This window comes from Schistocerca nitens, chromosome 3, assembly GCF_023898315.1.
Source record: "Schistocerca nitens isolate TAMUIC-IGC-003100 chromosome 3, iqSchNite1.1, whole genome shotgun sequence".
NCBI lineage: Eukaryota > Metazoa > Arthropoda > Insecta > Orthoptera > Acrididae > Schistocerca > Schistocerca nitens.
Genome location: NC_064616.1, coordinates 592,516,147 through 592,541,866, shown reverse-complemented (window position 1 = coordinate 592,541,866; position 25,720 = coordinate 592,516,147). Strand labels below are relative to the sequence as shown.

General features: G+C 40.0%; 1 protein-coding gene across 4 annotated transcripts in view; it reads left to right on the top strand.

The window, feature by feature from the left end:
* The first annotated feature begins 7,989 nt into the window (after positions 1-7,989).
* LOC126248508 (polyadenylate-binding protein-interacting protein 1) overlaps positions 7,990-25,720 on the top strand; it is a 148,354-nt gene continuing 130,623 nt past the window's right edge. For all 4 annotated transcript variants that reach the window (XR_007545496.1, XM_049949555.1, XM_049949554.1 and 1 more), the window contains exon 1: positions 7,990-8,127. Coding sequence is in view for 3 of the 4 variants with exons in the window: in XM_049949555.1 (XP_049805512.1) it covers positions 8,125-8,127 (3 nt within the window). In the remaining variant the exon portion in view is untranslated. The remainder of the gene's footprint in view (positions 8,128-25,720) is intronic.

The window sequence follows — 25,720 nt, the reverse complement described above, 5'->3', positions numbered from 1 at the left end:
ATGTACAGGGTGGGGCAAATAAAAGTGGCCCGGGGAATAGAGTTTCATGGTACAAAGAAACACAGCATAGGAAGGGAAATACAGTACTAACCTGACTATAGTAGATGTTTAAGTGACCAGCATTCATCCCTTGGCACTTTTGGGTTCTGGTCAGCAATTTTCTGCAGGCGGATTGAAGCTGGACTGCTGGAATTGCTGGAATCTCATCCGAAATGTTCCTCTGCAGTTCTTGAAGACTGTGGAGGTTGTTGTGATACACATCAGACTTATGGACTCCCCAACACAAAGAACTTTCCCCCCCTTCTAACAGCCGTGTACCGCAAGTCTCTAGAGGAACGGAAGGTTCCAAATAATTGGAAAAGAGCACAGGTAGTCCCAGTTCTCAAGAAGGGTCGTCGAGCAGATGTACAAAACTATAGGCCTATATCTCTGACATCGATCTGTTGTAGAATTTGAGAGCATGTTTTTTGCTCGTGTATCATGTCATTTGTGGAAACCCAGAATCTACTCTGTAGGAATCAACATGGATTCCGGAAACAGGGATCGTGTGAGACCGAACTCGCTTTATTTGTTCATGAGACCCAGAAAATATTAGATACAGGCTCCTAGGTAGATGCTATTTTCCTTGACTTCCGAAAGGCGTTCGATACAGTTCTGCACTGTCGCCTGATAAACAAAGTAAGAGCCTACGGAATATCAGACCAGCTGTGTGAATTGATTGAAGAGTTTTTAGCAAACAGAACACAGCATGTTGTTCTCAATGGAGAGACATCTACAGACGTTAAAGAAACCTCTGGCTTGCCACAGGGGAGTGTTATGGGACCATTGCTTTTCACAATATATATAAATGACCTAGTAGATAGAGTCGGAAGTTCCATGCGGCTTTTCGCGGATGATGCTGTAGTATACAGAGAAGTTGCAGCATTAAAAAATTGCAGCGAAATGCAGGAAGATCTGCAGCAGATAGGCACTTGGTGCAGCGAGTGGCAACTGACCCTTAACATAGACAGATGTAAGGTATTGTGAATACATAGAAAGAAGGATCCTTTATTGTATGATTATATGATAGTGGAACAAACACTGGTAGCAGTTACTTCTGTAAAATATCTGGGAGTATGCGTGCGGAATGATTTGAAGTGGAATGATCATATAAAATTAGTTGTTGGTAAGGCAGGTGCCAGGTTGAGATTCGTTGGGAGAGTCCTTAGAAAATGTAGTCAATCAACAAAGGAGGTGGCTTACAAAACACTCGTTCGACCTATACTCGAGTATTGCTCATCAGTGTGGGATCCGTACCAGGTCGGGTTGACAGAGGAGATAGAGAAGATCCAAAGAAGAGAGGCGCGTTTCGTCACAGGGTTACCTGGTAAGCGTGATAGCGTTACGGAGACGTTTAGCAAACTCAAGTGGCAGACTCTGCAAGAGAGGTGCTCTGCATTGCAGTGTAGCTTGCTGTCCAGGTTTCGAGAGGGTGCATTTCTGGATGAGGTATCGAATATACTGCTTCCCCCTACTTATACCTCTGAAGGAGATCACTAATGTAAAATTAGAGAGATTCAAGCGCGCACAGAGGCTTTCCGGCAGTCGTTCTTCCAGTGAACCATACACGACTGGAACAGGAAAGGGAGGTAATGACAGTGACACGTAAAGTGCCCCCCGCCATACACCGTTGGGTGGCTTGCAGAGTATAAATGTAGATGTAGATGTAATTGTACACAGACAGATCAGTTGACCTGGGTGGCCAGCTAAGACTGAGACCAGACTGACCTCTGCAACAACCCTGTCAAGTGTAAAGGTTGTGTAAATGTGTTCCAAGGTTCGGCTGACTGTATGGGTAGTTGGTCCATCCTGCTGGAAGTAAGTGCAGGTCTTTTCCTCCTCTGTTAATGTTCCCTTAAATTCACCTCCAATCGTATCCACTCGTCCAGAACACTTTTATTTTCCCCACCCTTTATAAGGGTCACAGATCCAGAATCTGCCCAGTTCAGTACCGACACTCCATTGCCATCATCTTCACTTTAACCTCAGCCAGTACTATGGCTACTGAAGTCGTCTATAACACCCTTTGCTACCTGGCTATGAAAATTAGGCGTTTCTTGAAAATGACAGTTTCTCTAGGAGGTTTATAAACTGATGTTTCTGTAACGCCAAGCAGTTCAATTGTTGTGACCTCAATATTGTCCTTTGCAGTGATTCCAGCAGAGTTAATGTCTAGGCTGGGTTTTGTAAAAATGGTGCTGCCATGCTGATTATGAGGTCGTTTTGCGACAAGTGTCATGCCAAGTATTTTGGGGCGCCTATGCTGAAGGTCTTTATGTGTCTCCTGGATGCAGAATGTGTGACAACGACTGTGCTGGCGCAACCCTTCGAGGAGTTCCTCCTTCTGGTTGCTAGAGCCCTCTGTATTGACAGAGGCTATAGTCAAAGCTGACCCTAAGAAGGGTGTTTTTGAAACATGCTGGGCTGGCATTTCAGTGGATGATGCGTTTGGAGTGGAAAGATTAGCCACCTGTTATACCTTTACCAGGTGTGCTCTAAATCAAATATATGCACCACCTAAAGAGAGGCTGCTCTATGTACCACAGCATTCTGATAAATGGAGCCAGAAATAAGTGAGATAATCCTATTTGTGGTCATCAATATCATAAGTACTAAGGCATGAACTTTTCACTATTGCCAGTGTTACATTATTACGACAATGAGTACTATTGCTATTGCTACTGCTGCTGCTACTACTACACATATGTCTGCATGAGGATTATTTAACAACCTGAAGTATAAGAATTTCTTTTATTATTATTATTATTATTACTATTTCTAGCTAATTTGCACGCTTGCTTTAACATTTTGTATTTGATGCAAGATAATGTTTTGTTAAAATCTCTAATTTTAAGTGACTGGTATGATGCTTTTGCATTTGAAAGTTAGCAGCTCTGCCATAGACCATAGGTATTGTCTTTGATTTATACTGATTGCACAGACACATGATTGTTAAGGTGATATATTGCATGCATAGACATTTGCACCAGTATCTGCACAGACAAATCGTTGGCCTAATTAAACAGAATAATAGTGTCCATTTGGATATAATTTACATTAACTTTACGTATTTAATCATCTGAGTGACTCATATTGATGTTCATCATGATCCTACACTTTACAAACCCAAAGACGGAAATATCTATAATCTTCCATAAAAGGTTTTCCAGTGTTGTAGCGAAACCAGATAGCAAAGATATTGATCGAGTATTATTTTGGTCAGGCATGACTTCCTTCTTGAATAGGTGCTATAACATTATTGTTTATAAACAGTGATAAACTATGCAATTCAGTAAGAGACTTGTTATAGCCTATAACAGTCGACTATGTGCCTAATATACAAAAATAGACTGTAGGTTGTCCAGTACTAAGCCAAATTTTTAAAAAATGGCATGAGAATTAATTTTGTATTTAGCAAAAGAAAATCGTGAATTAGTTCCACAATAACTTCCATCTCCCTCTTGTCTGTAGGGCACATGAGAAAACAAACAAGTATCTATTTAAAAGGATTTCGTTTGTTCACTGACAGAAACATTTCTGTGTTGTAATTTTACATTGTATGTTCCTTAGGGTGGAGGAGCAGAGAAAGGTTCAGGGCACTCACTTGCCCTTCAGGTGGAAAAATGTCCCTAAAGTGTGAAAGAGCTGCTGTTTTCAATTCAAGATGCTAGAGGTTTGGATGAAAGAGCTCTTGACTTTTTTTTCTTTTTCTTATTTTTTAACACAGCGTCATCTAAGATGTGTAGAAATTGTGCAGACGAACTTAGAAAATTACAGAATTGAGATATAAATATTGTAGAGCCAGCTTAAGAAAAAGAGGTGTTGCAATTTTCATTCATAACACTCTTAGGTCACAGGTTGTAGATGTAAGTCGATACTGCATTTAATAAGATCCTTTATGCTGAGCATTCAAACTAGAACTAGAAAAGCTGTTCATCATAATTAACTATCTACAGGTCACAAGTTGGAAATATCCCGAATTTCTTCCTGAGCTAGAAACAGCCCTTACAACACTTTCCTAGAGCAACTGAATCATTTATGTGGAGACATTAACACTGACTTTCTGTCAACAAATAGCAACTATAGACAATTAGAAACGTTGATGTCTTGCTTTAACTTGTATCCAGTGATCTCAATCTCAACAAGGGTAGATGACTGTATCATGATGATCAAACAGCAATCTTAAAACACAGCAACAGAAAAACAGTTAATTTACACACCCAAGTTAGGCATGTCAGAATAATAAACAATGAATCCAATAATATGTTTAGAAATATGGGAACAAGTCTACCATGAAGACACTATGGATAATAAAATTAACTCATTTTAAACATTTTCCGAAACAATTTGAAGCCATTTTCCCCCAAAGACATACCAAAACTAAATCAAATGTATGCAAGCAGAAAAAATAGATAACATCTGTAATTTGAATATCATGTGCCTGGAAAGGGAACATTACCTAGAACAGAGGAAGAGTACACACAAAGCAGTGAAAATAAACTGTAAGAAATACTAGAATCTCTTAAACCATGTATTCAGGAAGGCCAAAAATATGCAATGAGCAAAGCAAATATATAGGTCAAACTACACAACAAAAATTATATGAAAAACCATAGTATTGGGAACAAACAGGGACACCATATCGGAAGAATCAGGGTTAGCACAGTTCATAGAAAATAGGATTGACCATAGTAATCTGAAAATGATAGCCTCAAAATTCAATAAATTTTTCCCCACTGTAGCCAAAATCAAGGAAGCACAAAACACTCCATCTCATTTATAAGCTATAAAACTACTTAATCTTACGTAATGGTCATCAACAATGTCACTCTGCTTCAAATCCGCAACACCTAACGAAATTATAAGAATAATCAGATCTCTAAGAAGCGCCACTTCTTCTGTGTATGGTGGAATATCAACCAGGGCACTAAAATTATGTGGTGACTTGATCAGCAACAAGTCTATGGAAACTGGAGTATTTCGTAAGAGATTAAAACATCCTGCAGATGCTAATACACAAAGGCGGTAAGAGATATGTCATATCTAACTATGAGGCTGTCTCGCTGCTGCCAGTTCTTTCAAAATTACTTGGGAGATTAGTGCACAACAGCTGTATGAACAAGTAACACAAAATGGCTCTTGACACCCTCCCGGTTTTGCTTTAGCAAAGCACTCTCCATACAAAGGACAATATTCAGTCTCATAAAAGTAATTCTAGATGAACTGAACTGTAGAAGGCATCCTTAGGGATTTTCTGTGATATCACCAAAGTTTTCAACTGTGGAAAACATAACATGTTACTACAAAAACTCCCACACTGCAGCATCAGAAATCAATTATTGGCTTGGCTAGAATCGTACTTGCATAACAGGAAACAAAGAGTTCAGGTGAAACAATAAAATCAGAGTGGGTAACTATTAAGTATGGTGTTTCCCAAGGCTAGATTCTTGGACCACTGATCTTCTTAGTGTGCATTAATGACTTGCCAACAGCAGTAAATATCACTGCAAATATAGTAATGTTTGCTAATTGTGCTAGTATATTGGTCAAGAACGTGAAATTCTCAGTGCAGATTATAACTTAAACAATAACACAAGTAGCATACAAATGGTTTATAATAGATAGTCTGTCATTAAACCTCTAAAAAACAAATGTAATACAGTTTCAGACTGCAAATAACGAGCTTGAATCCCTTGAAATAGATATCAATGAAATTCCATTTCTAGGAATACAAATGGACAATAAATTAAGATGAAATGAATATATTAATTACCTACTCAAAAACTGAGCTCAGTATGCTTTGCACTAAGAGATATTTTGCTGTATGTCGTCACAGAAACAATAATTTTCTCATATTTCCACTCTCTGATCTTGTATGGTAAATATTGTAGGGAAATGCTACAAAAGTGCAAAAAGTTTTTAAAGTGCAAAAACGAGCTGTGAAGTTGATCTGAGGTGTGTCAATTGGACATCCTGCAGGTACCTATTCAAGACACTTGGAGTATTGACACTTGCAAGTTAATACACCTACTCGCTGATGATATTTAATCAACAACAAAAAACTTTTCCAAACTAACTGTTACATTCACAATGATAACAGAAGTCCGAAACAAAACCTTCACAGAGAACCAGCTAATTTCAATATAGCACAAAAAGTAGTTATCCAGACTGGAATAAGAACTTACAATAAGCTACCACTTAGTATAATAAATGAAATTGATGACCCTCATGTATTCAAAGGGAAACTGACACATGTCATCATAAACAATACTGTACATATTTTAAATGAATTTCTAGAACTATAAGATTTGTAAAAGATGTGTTATATTATAAATGATGTAATTTGTATGCCAATGTTTGTACTGTTGTATGTCTTGTATTTATATTGCCTGCAGTAGTGTTGTTTTTGTTAAAACCTTGAATGTAATAGTTTATACCTTGTATTTATATTATTTGCAGTATTGTTTGTTCCTCACCTCTTTTCTCCCATATAGTATTGTATTCATTGACTTGTCTGATATCACAGTACAAAAAGGAACTTCACAGGAACAAATAAAAATCAGTCAATTAGTCAAGTGTTTGACTTGAACATCTGCTCCTACGAAAAGCGTGTTGCTAAATATCATGAGTGTAAGATGCAAAACTGTGTTGCACTATAGTTGTGCTAATGGAACCAACAAGAAGAAAATCTGGATATGTGTCATCCGCGAATTGGGCATAAAACTTAGGGGAAAAACAATGCTGATGAAATCATATCGGTGCTAATAAACGAGATTACAAGTCCAAAAACTGAATATGAGATGCTGCTACAACAGAAAAAATGGACCTAATATGTTAGATAATTGTGTGAAACTGAGGGTAGACAGCAGTATAGTACCCACCCACTTTATTTTGTGAAAACACTGGTGCTGGCACTAAGCTTTATAATAAATGGTCCAGAACAGTGAAAACTGGAGTGTGATTGTAAAAGTTCAAAACAAATTCCGTGAACACAAAAACTGTGTTTGTCAAATACGAGTGTTGATCTTAGTGCTCCAGGCAATAGGAGAAGTGAATCGTAGATCTTAAAAATTGACAGACCAACAATGATATGGAGAAAAAAAAATTAAAAGAGATTCGTAGTAAAAGTACTGTGCCAAAAGTTGTAGAAAATGTTACGATCGGAAATTACTGCGCTTCTCCCAACGGAAATACGTTGTGCAAAGTTACAAATAATGAAGAAAAAGCAAAATAATCAATGGTGGACGAAGCAAGAAGGACGTAGAAAGGAGACTAGCATAGGCAAAGAGAGTAATTCTGGTCAAGAAAAGTATACTGGTAGCAAACGTAGGCTTTAATTTGAGGAAGAAATTTCGGAGGATGTACGTTTGGAATAGAGCACTACATCTTAGTTAATGATGGATAGTGGAAAAACCGGAACAAAAGAGAATAGAGGCCTTTACATGTGAGACTATAGAAGAATGTTGAAAATTAAGTGGACTGATAAGATGAGGAAGTTCTCCACAGAATCACTGAAGAAAGGAACTTTTGGAGAACACTGACACGAAGAAGGGACCGGATCACAGGACATGTGTTCAGACACAAGGGATTAACGTTCAGGGTAGTAGAGGGAGCGGTAGGTGTTAAAAACGTTTGAGGAAAACAGATATTGGAATATACTAATAAATGACTGAGGACGTAGATAGAGGTATAATAATTTTCATACCTCCATGAGGACGTAGGAAGCAAGTGCTACTCTGAGATAGAGAAGTTAGCACAAGTGAGATATTCGTGTCGGGTCGCATCAAACCACTCATAATACCGATAAAAAGAATGCTGCTATGACTGAATCAAATTATTTAGCTATAAATGCCAGATGTCTAATAAACCATATTCAATAACATCCCACGGCACGTGTGCAGAAATGCCAATGGTTTAGGGAAAATCATATGAGATATCTTTAGTCATCCAAAGAGTTTTACCTGTGTGCGGATTGTATATTTTATAGATGTGTGGACTGTCAGTTTGTTCTGCGTGCGGTGAAGTTCGTGTGTAATCGTTGTTGGTTATTCGTCCTTGTGTATTGTTTGAATACAGCACCTAAATATGGTAAGTGAATGTCGCTGTTGCTGCTATTGAAGATGTGAATATACTACTGCAACGCGAGAAAGGGGTGCCGGCTGCTGCATTCATTGCGGTCAGACAAAGTGAACTGAGTATTTTAACAGGAAATATATGTTTGTATATGCGCACACACCTTGTTTGTTGGATTTTGAATGCCGCTTTACGTTTTGTAAGTGAAAATAGCAGATGAGTAAGCAAACTGGTATCAGGGGGACCTATAACACCTCACAGGTCATCGAAATTCTAAGATGAAGTATATACCAAGTTTCAGAAGTAATTGTGCAATCAAAGTTGTATCTGAACGTTATTTTTTTCTTTACGCTTCAATTATTACTTAACTGTGAAGAATTATAATTGTTCCCGCAGTCAGTTGACCTAGCTGCTCTTTTTTTATTGTTTTTATATGTTTTACACAAATTTACAGCCTTTCCCTTACAATCGTGTAGCTAGTGGGAATATAAAATCGCAGGTCTTTAGCGTGGATCTGAATGTGGGCGTTTTTTCTTTACATTTGGAACACCAGTGTAAATAGATGCTGGAAGACAAATACGGACTTATCTAAAAAGTCATTACGTCCGTGCCTCGTTTATATAGAGAATTATATGCCCTCGTGAATGTTTACGGTGAAAGATGGGGAAGCGCTTTGAGGAGTTACTAATTAGAAATTTCCCAGTTTCTCTTCATGAAAGAAGAAGAGAGAAAAAAAAAGAAAAAAAATGCGTCACAATAAGTAATAATTAAATTTGTAGTTAGCAACTGAAAGCAACAAGTCATATTCGTTGTGGCGACCTTTACACATAAAATAAACAGAGCCTCCAGATATCACTTCTCATTAGTGCGTAATGGAGTGAAACAGTCTTGAATTAAAGTTATCAAAACCTCGCCACATGGTACTACTACCCCCGCAATTGTTCCATGTAACATTAATATTTTAATGAACCATACGCCTAGTTGGTTTCGTGTTCCACGGATCATTTCGCACGATAAATCGTAATGGAGTTGATCGAATCATTTTACATTCAAATCTCAAGTTCAATAATTAATTTGTAAATATGGCTGCATGATGAACATTAAGATGTTTATTTTTAATATACAGAAATTAGTTAGTAATTCCTGCCCACCACCTTTTAAACATTACAATGATTGACATTCTTCTACAGAATAGAATTTATTAAGTAGAAACTTTTCACTTTGTTTCCAAATTTTACTCCGCACTCTGTAAGACAGGTTATATCACTCGGTGAGTTATCAGACATTATAGTTACAAAATTGTGCACACCTTTTTGTGCTAAAGACACCCTTAATTGGGAGTAATAATGTTATTTTTTCTTCTGGTATTGTAATTATGTACAACATTGTTACTTTTGAACTGTAGTGAATTATTTACTACAAACTCCAGGAGGAAGTAAATATATAGTGAAGCAATAGTCAGAACACCAAACTCCTTAAAAAGGCACATTTCAAGAAGATGTGCGTGAAAACCATCTATTATTATTACAGCACCTTTTTGGGCATTAAAGACTTTCTTTCTTACGGATGAGTTTTTCCAGAACATTATTCCACCTGTCATTATTGATTAAAAATGTCCGATTACTGATTTATCTCCCCAAGATTAGCTATGATTTTGAGTGCAAGTGTGGCAGAACTAAGTCATTTTAAGAGTTCCAATATTTCTTTCTTCCGATGTAAATTCCCATAAATATGGACACCTAATAATTTTGAAGTTTCCACCCAATTAATCATTACTTTACAAAGTGTTACATTTATCATTGTGTAGTATACATAGATGAGCAGAACTTATATATTATCGTGGTTAAACTTTTGTGATTGATATCGGACTTTAAGGGACTGTAGCACATCAGACTGAGGAAAAAAGGGATGTTTCTTGGATAGATCTTTGTGCTGTAGCAGTGAAAGTGCATATTTGCGCAGTAAGCAAGTATAAATATGAAATGATATACAAAAATTCTACTGTTCTCTTTTTAAAATTGAGGGTGAGACCATTTACAGAATATCAGTCAATGATATTTTTAAGAACATTGTTTACCATTTCTTCTGTTTCTATATATATATGCATGAACTGATTACAATACTAGTGTCATCTGTGAAAAGATCTAATTTTGCATGTTGTATATTAAATGGAAAGTAGTTTACATATGTGAGGAAGAATAGTGGAGCTAAGACTCAGCCCTTTACACAATTTCTCCCCAGTCAGAATTATGTCCCTGAACTATATGGTTTGAATTGAATTATGGAGTACAACTATCTTCATTCTTTTGGTTGGATATGACATCCATTAGTTGGCTGAACCATCAATTTCCCAAAAATTAATTTTATCTAGGAGAATACTCTGATTCACACAGCCACTACTGATTATGAAGCATAGTAGGGCCGACGTAAAGAATTTGAGTAGAAAATTTATGGAAGAGTAGTAAAATAGAGTAGATTCACTTAATTGTCGTGAGTTTTCCATGTCTTCATTAAAGTTACTTAGTTATGGATAGTACAGTGCAGGATGTTAAAATAATGTTTCAGTAGTGTCTGAAGAACTAGCTCATTAATGGCATTGAAAGTATGTAATGTAGCTTAAAATTTTTACTACGTTTGTGCTTCTAAACTTCTTGTTCAGAGGAAATTTAAATAGTGACAACCATTGCTTTTTAAACATTATATCATTCTCACCATAATCTATTATGTAGAAGGAACTACTTTGAAAGAAAGTGATCACTATCCATAGGAAGAGATTGAGATTAATGTCTGTGCTACTGGTGCCTCTGAGTTTACTGTTGTAGAATGTGTGTGTGGTGGGGGGGGGGGGGAGTGATAAATTGATGTGAATGTAGATATGGAGCTATGCAGCAGATAGTCTGTTACCACAAACTTTATTTTGCATTAGCATTCAGTAACTGTGCCAGCACTCAGCCAACTTAATCTAGACCTAAGGCTGTGCTACAGATCAGTGCCACACCATGAAAGAATTCAGCAGGGACCAGCATCACACTATAGCTCTCCAACTGAATGTATACTGCTGTGAAACTTCACGGCATATTGAAATTGTGGGCCTTGCCTGGCCCCAAATCCAGACCCTTTCCTTTTATGTGCAACACGATTCCCAACTGATTTAGAGAACTGCCTACGGAAGACAAGAATCTGGGTCTTAATCCAGTCCCAAACCATAGTTTGTCTGCAAGGAACGTTTATTAACTTTTGTTATGATAGATTTGATTCCTGTTATAATCTTTAAGGAGGTAGTTTTTACAATGAAATTGGGCCCCTATGATCAGTGTGTGACGATTTTCGCTTAAGATTCATTCATGTATAAATCAATGTTCAGTAAAGGTGAAGCTGTCCTAAAACTGAACGCTCGTTTGAACACGACAGTGTTTTACTATGCCCATCCCTGTTGGTGGTAGTCTACTGTTGCCGTCCTATTTTGAGCTGACTGACCCCCCCCCTCCCCCGGTTATAGGAGGACCTACAGTTTAACTTGGCATTTTTTCATGCATACAGATAAATGAATGTTTAATGGGAATATAAATTGTGGTTGTAGTTTGGATACAGACAGCAAGGAAATCAGTTATCTAGTGACATTGTCTACCTTGAAAATTACGTAGCTGACACTCGTACACCCCTCCACAACACAAGAATTTATTATACTGTATTTGTTTGACAGGTATAATAAAATTTGTATTTTAAAACTCCTACCGAGCGAGGTGGCGCAGTGGTTAGCACACTGGACTCGCATTCGGGAGGACGACGGTTCAATCCCGTCTCCGGCCATCCTGATTTAGGTTTTCCGTGATTTTCCTAAATCGTTTCAGGCAAATGCCGGGATGGTTCTTTTGAAAGGGCACGGCCGATTTCCTTCCCCATCCCTCCCTAACCTGAGCTTGCGCTCCGTCTCTAATGACCTCGTTGTCGACGGGACGTTAAACACCTCTAACCTAACCTAACTCCTAGAGTTAGGAAATGTTGAACTCAGTGCTGTAAATTCACATTTCACTGAGTACCATGTTAACACTAATTCCCCACAAAATCTGTTCCATTATTCTTGAACACGAAATTTGAGAGTTATGGCCTTTCTCCCTTTTTGAGAATTGCTTAATAAGACATAATTGTACCTTTGCAGTTCTGTAGGGAAGCTCTTTATCTCTAAAAGCCAGTGAACAAAATTTCAACCAATCTCTGAACAGTGTAATTCTTAGAAGAATTGAAGCCTTCAGTACCGTTTAACCAACCAGTCACTTTTCAACCTAACAAAGACCTCAGGCTATGCCACAAGTGTGTCTGTAATCAGCTAAAAAAAGAAAAACTAATATTGTCAAAGTTAAGTTACTTCTGTTTGTGCCCATATAATGTCACAGGACATCGTTATGTTATAGGTCACAGCTGACATCTGCTATCGGTAGTTTGTTAGCAATAATTTTCATTCACACCATGATTATATTCTGTTAAAATGCTCAGTGCTTTTTGTTGAACTGCATCTTCACTGGCAGGGTGTAACTGAAGCCAATTGCCTTAACAGTGGAATCGCTGATTCACCTGTAGACCAGGATGAGCCCTCTTACATGCACTTAATAACCAAATTTAATATTGAATGATCCCATGTTAGACCAGCCAACAGTTCCTTCTAGGAATGCTTTAGACCTCTTCAAACTTTCCTGCTTTTCTCATTATGATTGTGGTATGAGTATGAGGCACTAGGTTATCCTGGTCAGTGTTTCCATAATATGAGCTGTTTTTATATTGAATTGTCCCAGTCCCCTCCAATTTTTTATTTTGTAAATCACTGTGTCTATTGAAAAATGGCAATATAAGGCACCTGCATCCTATGTTGCAATTAAAGCGGTGTACTTGGTTGCGGGATACCACCCGTCTGCTTTGACCTGTGACGTAGTTGCGCTGTGGCGTGATGTATTGTGTGATGTCACTGAGCCACGGTGTGTTTATTTTGGTATGGAAGTGAAATGTTGTCAAGGGTACAATATGTGAAAAGTTTGCATACTCTACCAGTTTAATTATGTGGTGGTTATGTGTTTGTGACGTGTGTTATGTCATTTAGTGTGCCACAGTCACCATGATGTGGAGTGTACGAAATTATGTGGTGTCACGATGGGATATATTGTGCAGAATGTTGTCATATAAAACAAAATATATTGAGATATTTAAACTGTACTCTTAGGTGACTGCATAACCACTAATTGGAGCAATGTTTTTAATTAAGTTGTGGGAGAAGGTAGGTGGAAGAACATTTATTAATATATTAAAATGTGCAGCTGTTATTAATAAACATTGATCCACTTACCTTCTCCCATAATTTCATTAAAATACATTTATTCACCCACCTTTTCCCATGGTTTGATTAAAAATCATTGGTCCACGTATGATGTTTATGAAAACTATTTTCTCATGGGTTCTGCTGTCTTGTCCGACCCAATTACTCATTCATCATGTTCACTTCCCATCATTCACCACGCATGCAGTTACTTACTGCAACATGCAATAGAAAAGCACCAGACACTGTAAGTGCACTTTTGCTCTAGGATTGAGCTATATAAGTGAACTGGAGAGTGGGTTGCCAGTTTTTGTAGTTGTTTGGGGGGGGGGGGGGGGGGTTAATTGCTATCCTGATCTACGGTTGAGCTATAAAGGTTAACTGGAGAGTGAGATACCATGCTCTTCTTACAGCGTGTTTTTTATGCTTCTGTTGTTTTATTTTTTGCCAGTTAAGTGTCGTTGTCATCCCCCCACCCCCCACCCCCCCACTCACCAGTGCTGCATCTTGTATGGTGTTGTTGCTTTTGTTACTGAATTTTTAGTTTGTCCCCATCCAAAAACCCCTTTTTTCATGGGGTTGTCCCGCTAATTTCATTGGGTTTAGTTTGTGTGTTATTTCGCTTTGCATTTGTATTTTGATAGATCTTTTGGTCACCATGTTGGATATGCTTGAAATAGGGGTTTTTGCCATGGTGGTGATGTCGTTGGTCAATGCAGACTGGTGGTGTCCCAGTCTCCAACCATCCCCAGTGGAAGAATTGGGTACATGTTAGATGGACCATCCTCAGTGTGACCTTAACTTATCTGTGATTAGGTTCAGTTTTTGTCCGAAAAACCCAAAAAAGAGGTGAGATGATTATCTTGGTCATGGAATGTGTCAGAAACTATAACATAAAAAACATAGAACATCTGAATATAATGCTCACTTCCCTGATCATTTGTCAGGAGATTGTCAAGATATGTGAAACTGGAACTGCTAATATTTACAGAATTAATATACTGTCAGAATGAAACATACGTATACATTTGTAATAAATTTATCATACCCAAAATAACTAAGACTGTTGTGACCAAGTGCCGTCAAAACGTAAGCTGGTCTAACAGTCCTGCTAAGATATTCATTTGTAGAGTAGATCGACTTGCCTAACAAAAAGTTTCAAACTTTGTTTAAACAGTGATTTATCTGAAACCAAGTTTTTAATGGTTTTTTAAGGGCCTAAGCATACAGCACGTCATATCGTGCGTTCTTGATAAGTGCAACGGGAATCTATTGTCAGCTGCCTCCAACAGGTGCCTCTTGCACTTACAATGGCTCCAAATATCACCAGTGGAGACGTTGCGGGTGTGAACATGGTCTGTGTATTACTGAAACTGGTTGCCATAACACAAAAATAAATGTGCCCTGAACTTTTGGTGCGTGAAATATCAGTGGCTTGAGAACTGTTAACATTTATCGCTTGTTGATGGCTATATATATATATATATATATATATATATATATATATATATATATATATATATATATATATTTTTTCTGAAGATAAGAAGGAAAAAAATCCACAGTATTAAAATTTGTAGTCACAGCCACTTGTGCCAACCTGAAATTTAGCTGTGCGATTCCAGTTGCTGTTTCGTGTTCTTGTGTGGACACTGAGATATTGTTAAAAATTTTGACGTGATTTTAATTTAAGTGTAATTAGCACGTTATTTTTCCTAACATTTTTCTGTATGTATGATTTTTGTGTTTTGTTTCAGTTTGTCAAAATAATTTTCACTTTACTTTCTGTATTTCCCCTCCTCCCTACATTGTACACTTACGAAAGATCAAAGAATCAAAATTGTGTAAGACCGACATTCCCAGAGAGGTATTTTAACTGTGGGAATGGAAGAGCCTGCCCACAGCAAGTTGAACAAATCATTGTAGCTCACCTTTGTATGGGTCACTATCCTTTAATCCATTACTCACTCCTTCCCCATAATAAGCCTCTAGAATGGAGTGAAAATGACATTATTATAACAATGTGCCATATTTTAATTAAAGGTTGTTTGTATTCTGATTAGAGGACATTAAACAGTTCAACAGAGAGCATGCCTTCTGCTTTACTGATAGTTGGAAGAGTGCAGCACAAGTTTTAAAATTTTGTGATGAATCAGGACTCCTTGCCAAGTTTTTAGTTCCTCCCTCTGTTTTATTTATTTTGTTTTATTAGTGGTCAGCCAGGAACATATATTTGGGAAAAAAGTTTGTGATTTTTTTTTAAAAAGGATAATGATTGAAAGAGCGCAAAAAGGAAAAACAAACTTGGCATATATCACACTTAATCAGTTAAGTTGACAGATGGCTTACTAACAACAGAGAGAACCCCCATCCTCCCGCTTGCCGCTCTTTGACGGGTTCGTGCTTGGCTCCCACGGGGCCCCAGCCTTTGCAGCATCTTTTCCCTTCCATGCTGCATGTCTGTCCTCTTGCTATCCCTTTTCCATCCCTTGGGAACATGTCTGGTATGTTGTTGGAAATGTTCTGCAGGGTCAGTCTACCAATATCAGAACAGCCTCTCCACTGTCTTTCGTTCCTTCTGTTTATTTTTTTGTTGCTCTTCTTCTATCCTTCCTCTGCTTTGGCGTTTGAGGTTCCTCTTTTTCTTCTTTCTCCCTTGCACTCCTGAAGAACAGCCCATGCATCAGACACGTAACAGGTGAACAAGTGACTAGGTGATTCATAATTCCCAGCCCTGGGTTGACAGGTAGGGTTCGCATGTACCCCCTGGTAAAGGTCATGTCCAGGAAGGGGTGATTGCCTGAGCTGCTCTCTTCGTAAATTGCCATTTGGTCCTTCTGTCAGGCGTTTGAGGGGGGGGGGGGGCAGTTGGAGGGAGCACGCCATCAGAGATGCTGACAATCGTGGGAGATTTTCTCACAATGAGCCAATAACCTTCTTCACAGTCTCCGTCTACTAAACATAAACAGAAAGAGGCAAACGATTCAAAGACCCACCCAGCTGCACCACGGTTCCTCGTGGTTTCATGTACTGAAGACCATCAGTCCGTAGCTACAGTAAAGCTGTTTATTATTCAGAAAGGTGCTGATGCAATTACTGATCCTGTGAAATCCCACTCTCATTTATGAAATGGCACTTTACTTTTGGAGACTAGGTCTGATTCTCAAGCACAACTGATTGCAGCTTCACTCCTCCACCACTATCCTGTTGGTGTTGAGGCCCGTCAAACACTGAATTATTCCCGTGGTGTTATTTACACTAGGCTGCTTGATGGTCTGACCAAGGCAGAAATCCAAATGCACCTCTCTGATCAGGGTGTCATTGCAGTCGACCAGGTGATGAAAAAAGTAGATGCATCCTTAGTGCCCACAGGCGCTCTTTTTCTTACTTTTGATAGAGTGGTGTTTCCATCAAAGATCAAAGGAGGCTATGAAGTTATCACAGTACAACCATACATTCCAAACCCGATACGCTCCTACCAGTGTCACTGTTACAACCACACTCGAGAGTCCTGACGACATCCGGCCAAATGTGTAACCTGTGTTAGGGATACTGATAAGGGTGATTGTCTGCCTCCTGCTTCCCGCTTTATCAACTGCAATGGCGACTGTGCCGCCGCCGCCTCCTCCTGAGATTGTCCCATGTATCTCGATGAATGGACTGTCCAGGAGATGCAGATGGAAAAAAAAGTGCCTTACCTGGTCACTTGAAAGTTGTTGGCTAGTTGGAAACCCTGTGTTTTACCATCCAGCACATACAGTACTATTCTTGTGACATCTTGCTCCACGTAGGACATGGCCACGCTGACATGTGACCTCAAGTTTAGCACCGCGGTGTGAAATTGCCCAGGGTCATGGTAATGTCTCTGTCTCCTCTTCATCTGTGCAACAGGCCACCAAACTTTCGCCTCACGGGGTGAAGTTACTTGCTACACAACTGGCAGGCCAGGAAGGAATACTGTCTTGAAGACTTCCAATGTCCCTCCAGCCAAGAAACATGAGAGTTTTCCTCTGCCAACCAGAAAGGCTCCAGGAACTCAAACAAAGGGAAACTGTCTTCTTCTTTGCTGACTCGGAGATCCTCTTTGACGGTGTCATCAAGAGATACCCCGCCCAGCTGACCTGTGTGACGCCGGTGCACACCGTCAGCCGTTTTTCTGCCCTGGACTCTGCAGACAAACAAGAGGAGGATTTTGACATCTCTGTAGACCTCACGGAGCAGGATCCTTCAGCCTCTGTGCCCTGTAGCAGAGAGTCTTGGAAGGCTGGCACTCAGCAGCTGCCGAGGTGACACCTCTTCATTTTTCCCTTGTCATGACTCTACTCCAATGGAATGTTTGCGGCCTTTGATCAAACAAAGAGGACTTACGGCTGCTCTTAGAATTTCAGTGTCCCCTTGTATTTTGCCTCCAGGAAACTAAATTGCATCCTCACAACTGCTCAGAGTTTGCGCATTTTTTCCTGGTTCACTTTGCCCCCCACCCACCCCTCTTCCCACGCCACCAACCCCCACCCCCAAGGACAGAACTCCATCTCATGGAGGAGTCATGCTGCTCATCTGGGTTAATGATGATAATCAACCAATCTCCCTGAAAACCTGGCTCCAAACTGTTGCAGTCTGCATTTTCCTCCTTCACTTTCCCTTTCGGTTTTGTACTGTTTACATCCCTCCGTCATTTGGTGTCACCAGGGCATCCCCCCTCCAGCTTATTGGGCAGCTGTCCCATCTCTTTCTAGTGCTCAGTGACTTTAATGCGCACCATGCCCTTTGGAGTCCTTCCAGATCCTGTCAAAGAGGTGCACTCTTGGATGATCTTCTCACTGGCTTAACCTCATCTGCCTTAACAGTGGGGCACCCACATTCCTTTCAGACTCCACGCACACATATTCCCATTTGGACCTATCCTTCTGCAGTGCCCAGCTTGCCCATCATCTCGAGTGGTCCATTCTCTGTGACACGTACTTGAGTAGCCATTTTCCATGTGCTACCCTTTTGCTGACACCTACCCCGCCTCCATGCACACCCAAATGTCAACTTTCTAAGGCTGACTGGAGGCTTTACTCCTCCCTGTTGACCTTTGACGAACATCATTTACCCAGTTGTGATGACCAGATGGAATAATTTATGAACGTTATCCTTATTGCCCCAGAACATTCCATTCCTCGCACTTCCTCTCTGTTGTGCTGTGTCCCTGTCTCTTCTTGGACTGAGACATGCCGTAATGCAACTCGCATGCAGAGCCGTGCTCTCCAAATTTTTTTAAGTCATGCTATGACGGCAAACAGTCATTATAAACAGTTGTGTGCATAGTGTCATCGCCTTCTTTGTGATAGCAGAAAAGCTAGCTGGATTTCATTTATTAGTTCTTTTAACAGTTCCACACACTCTTCTGTGGTGTGGGCCAACCTCTGGTAGCTATCTGGGACCAAGGTCCATTCCCCAATTTCTGGCCTGACTGTAGCAGGTGATGTCATAGGGGATCCTCTTGCTATCTCAAACACATAGGGCCGCTATTTTGCGGAGATTTTGAGCTCCACCTACAATCGCCTTGTTGTCCTCCATCGGAAACAAGTGGAAGAGGCTTGAGCGATACTCTTCTCTTCTCAGAACTGTGAGTGCTACAATGCTGCTTATATTATGAGGGAGCTAGATCATGCTCTCACTTCATCCCGATTCTCTGCCCCAGGACCAGGTGATGTTCACATTCAGAACCCTTCTCTTGTGGGCAAGCTCTTTCTACGACATACATACGATCGCATCTAGGGAGAGGGCACATTTGTCAGACGCTGGCGTGAAGCCACAGTCATATCCATACCTAAGCCCGGTAAGGATAAACACCTTCCTTCTGGCTGCTGACCTATTTCTCTCACCAACTGTGTTTACAAGGTGATGGAATGTATGATTCATGCCTGGCTAATGTGGTTGCTCAAGTCTTGGAATTTACTATACACTGTACAATGTGGATATCGAGCTCACTGTTATGCAGCTGACCATCTTGTCACTTTTCCCATCAATGTCGTAAATGGTTTTCTGCGGAAAACACATACTGGTTGTTTTCCGATTTGGAGAAAGCCTACGACACCTCCTGGAGGACTGGTATTCTTTGTACTCTCTACATGTTGGGCTTCCGAGGTTTTATGCCTTGTTTCCTTTAGGAATTTTTAAAAGACGAAGTTTTCAAGGTATGTGTGGGTTCTGCTTCATCGGACACCTTTATCCAGGAAAACTGTTTGCCTCGGGGTTCTGTCCTGAGTGGCAACCTGTGTGCTATTGTTGTCAACCCTATTATGGCCTGTCTCCTGTGGGGCATCTCCTGCTTCCTTTTTGTTGACAATTTTGCCATGAATTGCAGTTCTCTACGGACTTGTCTCATTGAGCGGCCTCTTCAGTGATGTCTTGGTCATCTCTACTCGTGGAGCATCGACAGTGGCTTTCATTATTCCTCTGACAAAACTGTTTTTATGAATTTCTGGCTGAGCAGTTGGTTTTTTTTTTTTTCCACTGTCTTTTTCATCTTGGGCCTGTTGTTCTTCCGTTTGTTGAAACTACTAAATTCCTGGGGCTCATGCTCGATAGGAAACTTTCTCGGTCCTACCACGTGTCTTACCTGGTAGCCCACTGTATGCAGTCCTTCAATGCCGTACGTGTCCTCGGTGGTACTTCCTGGGGAGCAGATCGAACTACCATCTTCCGTCTGTACCGGTCCCTTCTCCTTTCAAAACTACATTGTGGGTGTTTCGTTTACGCATCTGCATGTCCGTCCCTCTTATGCCATCTCAATACTATCCACCATCATGGCACCCATTTGGCCACTGGCGCCTTTTACACTAGCCCAGTTGAGTGTCTATGTAGAAGCTGCCGAACTACTTATGTCCTACAGCCATGACTTTCTCCTCATCAGATACGCATGCCGTTCATCTGCCATGCATGGCCACCCAACCTATGCCACCTCCATCGATTACTCATTTGATTTCCAGTATGGGGCACATTCCTCTTCTGTTACTACTTTGAGTTCACATTTGGCTCTTGCTCTGGCAGCTTAACTTAATGCTGCCTGCCACTTTCCCAGTAGGTGTAATGCCTTCACCTTGGCTTCATGTGGTGGCTCATGTTCACTTTGGCCTTCATTCGCTTCCGAAGGACACTACTCCTGCCTCGCTGTGTTGCCTTCAGTTTCATGACCTTCGCACGGAACGTCGCGATAGCACCTTCGTGTACACTGATGGTTCTCAAGACTGCCCATGGTGTCGGATGTGCCTTTGTCATTGGTACTGACGTTTTTTGGTATTGGCTTCTGGAACACTGCTCAGTATTTACAGCAGATCTCTATGCCCTGTATCAGGCCTTGCAGTACATCTGGCGACACAGGCTTTTCAATTGTGTCGTCTGCTCCGACACTCTGTGCCCTTCAAAGCCTCTGTGTGCTGTACACCATTCATTCCTTAGTGCAATGGGTCCAGGAAAGCTGTCACTTGCCGCTCTTGATGGAGCCACTGTGATGTTTATGTGGGTCCCTGGTCATGTCGGTCTGACAGGAAACGAGGCCGCTGACGCTGCTGTCGAGGTTGCAGTCCTTGTTCCGAAACCCGCTAGTTGTTATATTCCCTCTGATGATCTGTGTTGGTGTCTGTCAGCAGGTGGTGTCACTTTGTCATCACCACTGGTCCTCGCTCCATGGGAACAAGCTCCGGGTAATTAAGCCTCTCCTAGCAGCTAGGACGACCACCTCTCGCAGTGAGATCATTTTAAGTAGGTTGCGTCTCAGGCACTGTCTTTTTAGACACCACTTTGTGCTCATTGCCCTCAACCTTTGATGGTCCACCATGTCCTGACAGAATGCCCTTTTTTTTAAAAAAAGCAGTTACGTTCTCATTTGTGTTTGCCGTCTGAGTCATCGAGCCAACAACATGTGAGCTGTCAACAGCATTTTATTTTTTATATGGCAAAGGACATTTAACCTTTAGTTAAAGACCTCCATTTCTCTATGGCTTATTTTATAAGTCTTTCTCCTTTTTTCTGTGTTTAGCTGAGTTCTCTTCCCTCAGTTGGGATTAATGTGTAGTCGTTTTTAACTCCTCTTTGTTTTTGTGTTCTACAGTCGTGACATTGGCGCATATGACCCTAGTTGTTTTTGCGCCTTAAAACAAAACAAACAGAAAGTTGTGCAAACATTTCCAGATTTATTTAAATACTTGTATACTTAAAAAATTAGTCATAAATGTACAAAGTCAGTATTGGGGTAATGACATTCCAGAAGTAGTGCCAAAAGAAATATTTACTGGTTTTTGAGATACAAATAAAGTAAATGTCTGAGGAAATTGTATGTGAACAAAACTGAGACTTTAGACAAAGGACCTACCAGTTTTAAGTGGATATATCACAGGGGATCATTTGGAGGGCTTCAATAAAATTAAAGAACAGGGTCAGAGTGATGGTAATGCTGCCATTAAAAAAATAAAATAAAACTGAAAAAAATAACTAAACTTTTGTTGATGCGCAGGTTGGTATGAACCCCAGAGTGCTGTTGGACATAGTCCAGTTGACGGTGATATTTCCCTGGCTTCTTTCTCTTTGAGAACTATCTCATCTAGTCAGTTGTATTACATATCTAGTGTGCACTGCTCAGCCTCTTGAATCATAACGTAATCCATTCTTACACACGCTTCTGAGGCATACATTTTCTTATTGATGATGTGAATGTGGTCTGTAAATTCTTCATATCCTTCCCCGTGCTTCATAGAGATGTTACTAAGTAGCTCTCGGTGGTGACTAGTGGTGCCTCTCGTGCAGTAATGCTCACACAATCACAGTGAAAAATCTGCTTGAGTTTTCACTCACTGTAACTTGTCATGACGCATTATGAGCACACATGCATCGCTTGTCAGCTTTAGACGTATTGTATTCAGCATCAGCCCTCTGATCTCTTACCCAAGGTCACTGCAGTCTCAAATTGTGCAGAAAAACTATCCCCAGGTTTCCTGCTCAGATGGTGTTAACAAATCAGATACTGTAAAATCCAGTGTTGGCAATGAGAGACTGTATGGTGAAGGTGTTTCTCCCCTTCTGGCTATCTAAAATTATTTAGTTCCTCACTCGTATGTTGGTTATTGACACACTGCTCTGAAAGATTGTTTGAGATGTTGTATAACTTCTTGTGTGGTAACTTTCTCGACCACTGACATCTTGTAACTGCTGTGTACTAAAAATAAAATGTATAAAATGGTCAGACAAGTTGCACATACTGGCAGCACTCACCCATTAATCTCTGATAACCAGTATCTGTGGTGTTGATCGGGCAGCTCCCGTGCAGTCACTAGAATTGAGCTTCTGCATATTGATCCCACTCTGTCACCAATTGTTGTGGATCATATAGACTGTGATGTCAGGATGGCCAGCCTAGTCCACATTCAGTGGGCTGTGTAGGATTCACACATTAGTGGATTCTGCATTACAGACTCTCATAAGGTGAGAGGTGAGAACATATCGTGTACCCAGGAATGTTGTCATACAAGATCATTTTGGTGGTCCAATTGTTATGGTATGTGGAGGCATAATGTTGCAGGGGTGTAATGACCTCCAAGTCTTTGAACACAGTACTCTGGACTGGTCATTGTTATTGTGACACTTTGCTTCATTTCCATGTACATTTATTTGTAGGTGTATTGGGCCCCAACTTCATTTTTATGGATGACAGTGTACTACTACATTGAACAGTGCAGATGGAGAAGCTCGTGGAATGAGAGGATATTCAGCAAATGGACTGTCCTTCCCATTCCCTCCATCCGAAACCCATTGAGCACATGTGCGATGCATTTGGGAGACGTATTTCAGCATGTCCACATGTGCTAACAGCCATCTAGCAGTTGAAACTTCCTGGCTGGCATATTAAAACTGTGTGCTGGACCGAGTGTCTAACTCGGTACCTTTGCCTTTTGTGGCAAGTACTCTACCGACTGAGCTACCCAAGCAAGACTCGTGATCCTTTCTCACAGTTCTACTTCTGCCAGTACCTCATCCCCTGCCTTCCAAACTTCACTAAAGTGCTCCTGTGAAACTTGCGGGACTAACACTCCTAGAAGAAAGAATATTGTGGAGATGTGGTGTAGCTACAGCTTGGGGATATGCTGATATGAATTAAAAGAGAAGTCAAGCTGTGACGATGGGTCATAAGTAGAGTTCGGGTAGCTCAGTCAGCAAAGCGCTTGCCTGCGAAGGGTGACAGTACGTCTGGCACACAGTTATAATCTGCCAATAAGTTTCATATCAGTGCACACTCAGCTGCAGAGTGAAAATTCATTCTGTATCCAGCAGTTGTCAAACTCGCTGGTGGAGGAATGTAATGCCCTACCAGAACAACTCCTTACCAACGTTGTGCCCAGCATGGGACCACATTGGAGAGTGTGCAATGCTGGACATGGTGATAACACACCCTTTTACGAACAATGGCCCTCCTTTTGTAATGTCCAGGGGACCATCATAAATTACAGTGACTTCAGTACGATTATCATCTTTGAAAATAAATGTCATTTCTGTTTGTCTCGTTGCATCTCTTTGTTCCCTTCTGTACTATGCTGTAGCAATTCTTTCAATGTCTGATCCAAGTTTCACTGAGCTATGTTACTTGGCAGTGACACATCATTTGAAAGTTACTTTCATTCTTAAGTTTTGCACACTGGTGTACTTCTAGAAATCCTCATTCCCTTTCTCATTTACACTTGCATTTTTACAGTTGTTTTTAATTGTGTCATGCACCCTGATATTAAATAACATCATTGTGAGAGAGACCATTAACTAAGGGAATAATGATAGGGCTTTGCAGTCTCTCCTCCTTCCTGAAATGTTCTGCTTATGCAGAATGTCCACAAAACCACTTCCAACCTTCTCCTTTCTACCACTTTCTGTTGTTGCATGTCCACTAGATCCACGTCATCCTTAATGTGATCTCTTCATCTTTTTCATACTCCTTCAGATGGTCTTCTTCTAGATTCCGTCCATTCCAGAGCTGTTCTTAATAGCCTTTCTTTTCCCATTCTTTTAATGTAGCCAAACGAGTCATGCCCATTCTCTCTATAGTTTTTAAGGGGTAGGTCTGAATTGTGTTTGATATTGTTACATTCCTTATCCTGCCCTTCTCGTCCTATTCAGGATCCCTTGTAGAAATCAAATTTGTCGCTTGTATTCTACTCAGATCTTCCTTTGTCTAGGTCCATCATTCTGATCCATAGGTCAAAACTGGTAGCTAATATGATTTTTATGTGATGATCTTTGCTTTGGCAGACAATGTTCCAATTCCTAATTGTCTGATACACAGCAATAAAATTTTGGACAATTTTCTAGCCTCTCAGAAATTTCATCCTTTGTTTCCTTTCCTGGTCAGCTTACTTCCTAGATATCTGAAAGTATATACTTATTCAATAACCTTCCCATTCTAACTTGCATCCATCATTTTATGTGTTTTACCTGCTGACTTTCATTACCTCTTTTTGTCAAGCTTATTTCCATACCTGCTTCTTCAGTTTCCCTCTGCCAGGTATTTAGTTGATCTTCCAATTTCTACTCATTCTCATCCCATATTGTCAAATTGTCTGTATACATTAAGATTTTCATATCATGTGGTACTGACCCTTAATGAACTCTCCTTACGATGTTATCCATGCCTATATGTTTTAAGAGTAAGTTAAAAGTGATGGTATGGGATAAGGTATATATTATATAGAAAGAGATGCTAATGTGAAAAACATTCAACATTACATGCATTCTACAAAAAATACTGTAATAATTTAAGGAAAGGTTAAAACTGTGTGGGGATATTGTCATGTAGGATATTGTCAAACAGGAGACGGGAAAGCCAGACAGTGTATAAGATACCATAACAATAAATTAACAGACAGTATTGTGACTAGTTTGCAGGTTCCAAGTATTTTTAGCAATCACTTTCTAAATGTAGCAGCAAAACTAGGATTAAATGATACAACTGAAGAAGCAAGAGAATATATTAAAAATGTTATTCCACAAAATGTAAGCAGTTAGAAGTACTACAAACATCCTTCACTTAAATTAATAGAATTAAAAAAATTCTAAAAAACGAAAGCTTGTATGGTGTTGATGAAATTTATAATAGAATTCAGAAAATTTGTTCTAACGGAATAAGTAATGTTCTTAATGAGGTATGTAATGCATCTTTAGTAGACAGAATTATTGCACATAGCAGTTGTTAAGCCAAAAAACATAAGCTACTACAGCCGTTGTCATTAGCAATGAAATGCGTCTTGAGTAATTGTCAATACGTAAAATTTTCCAATG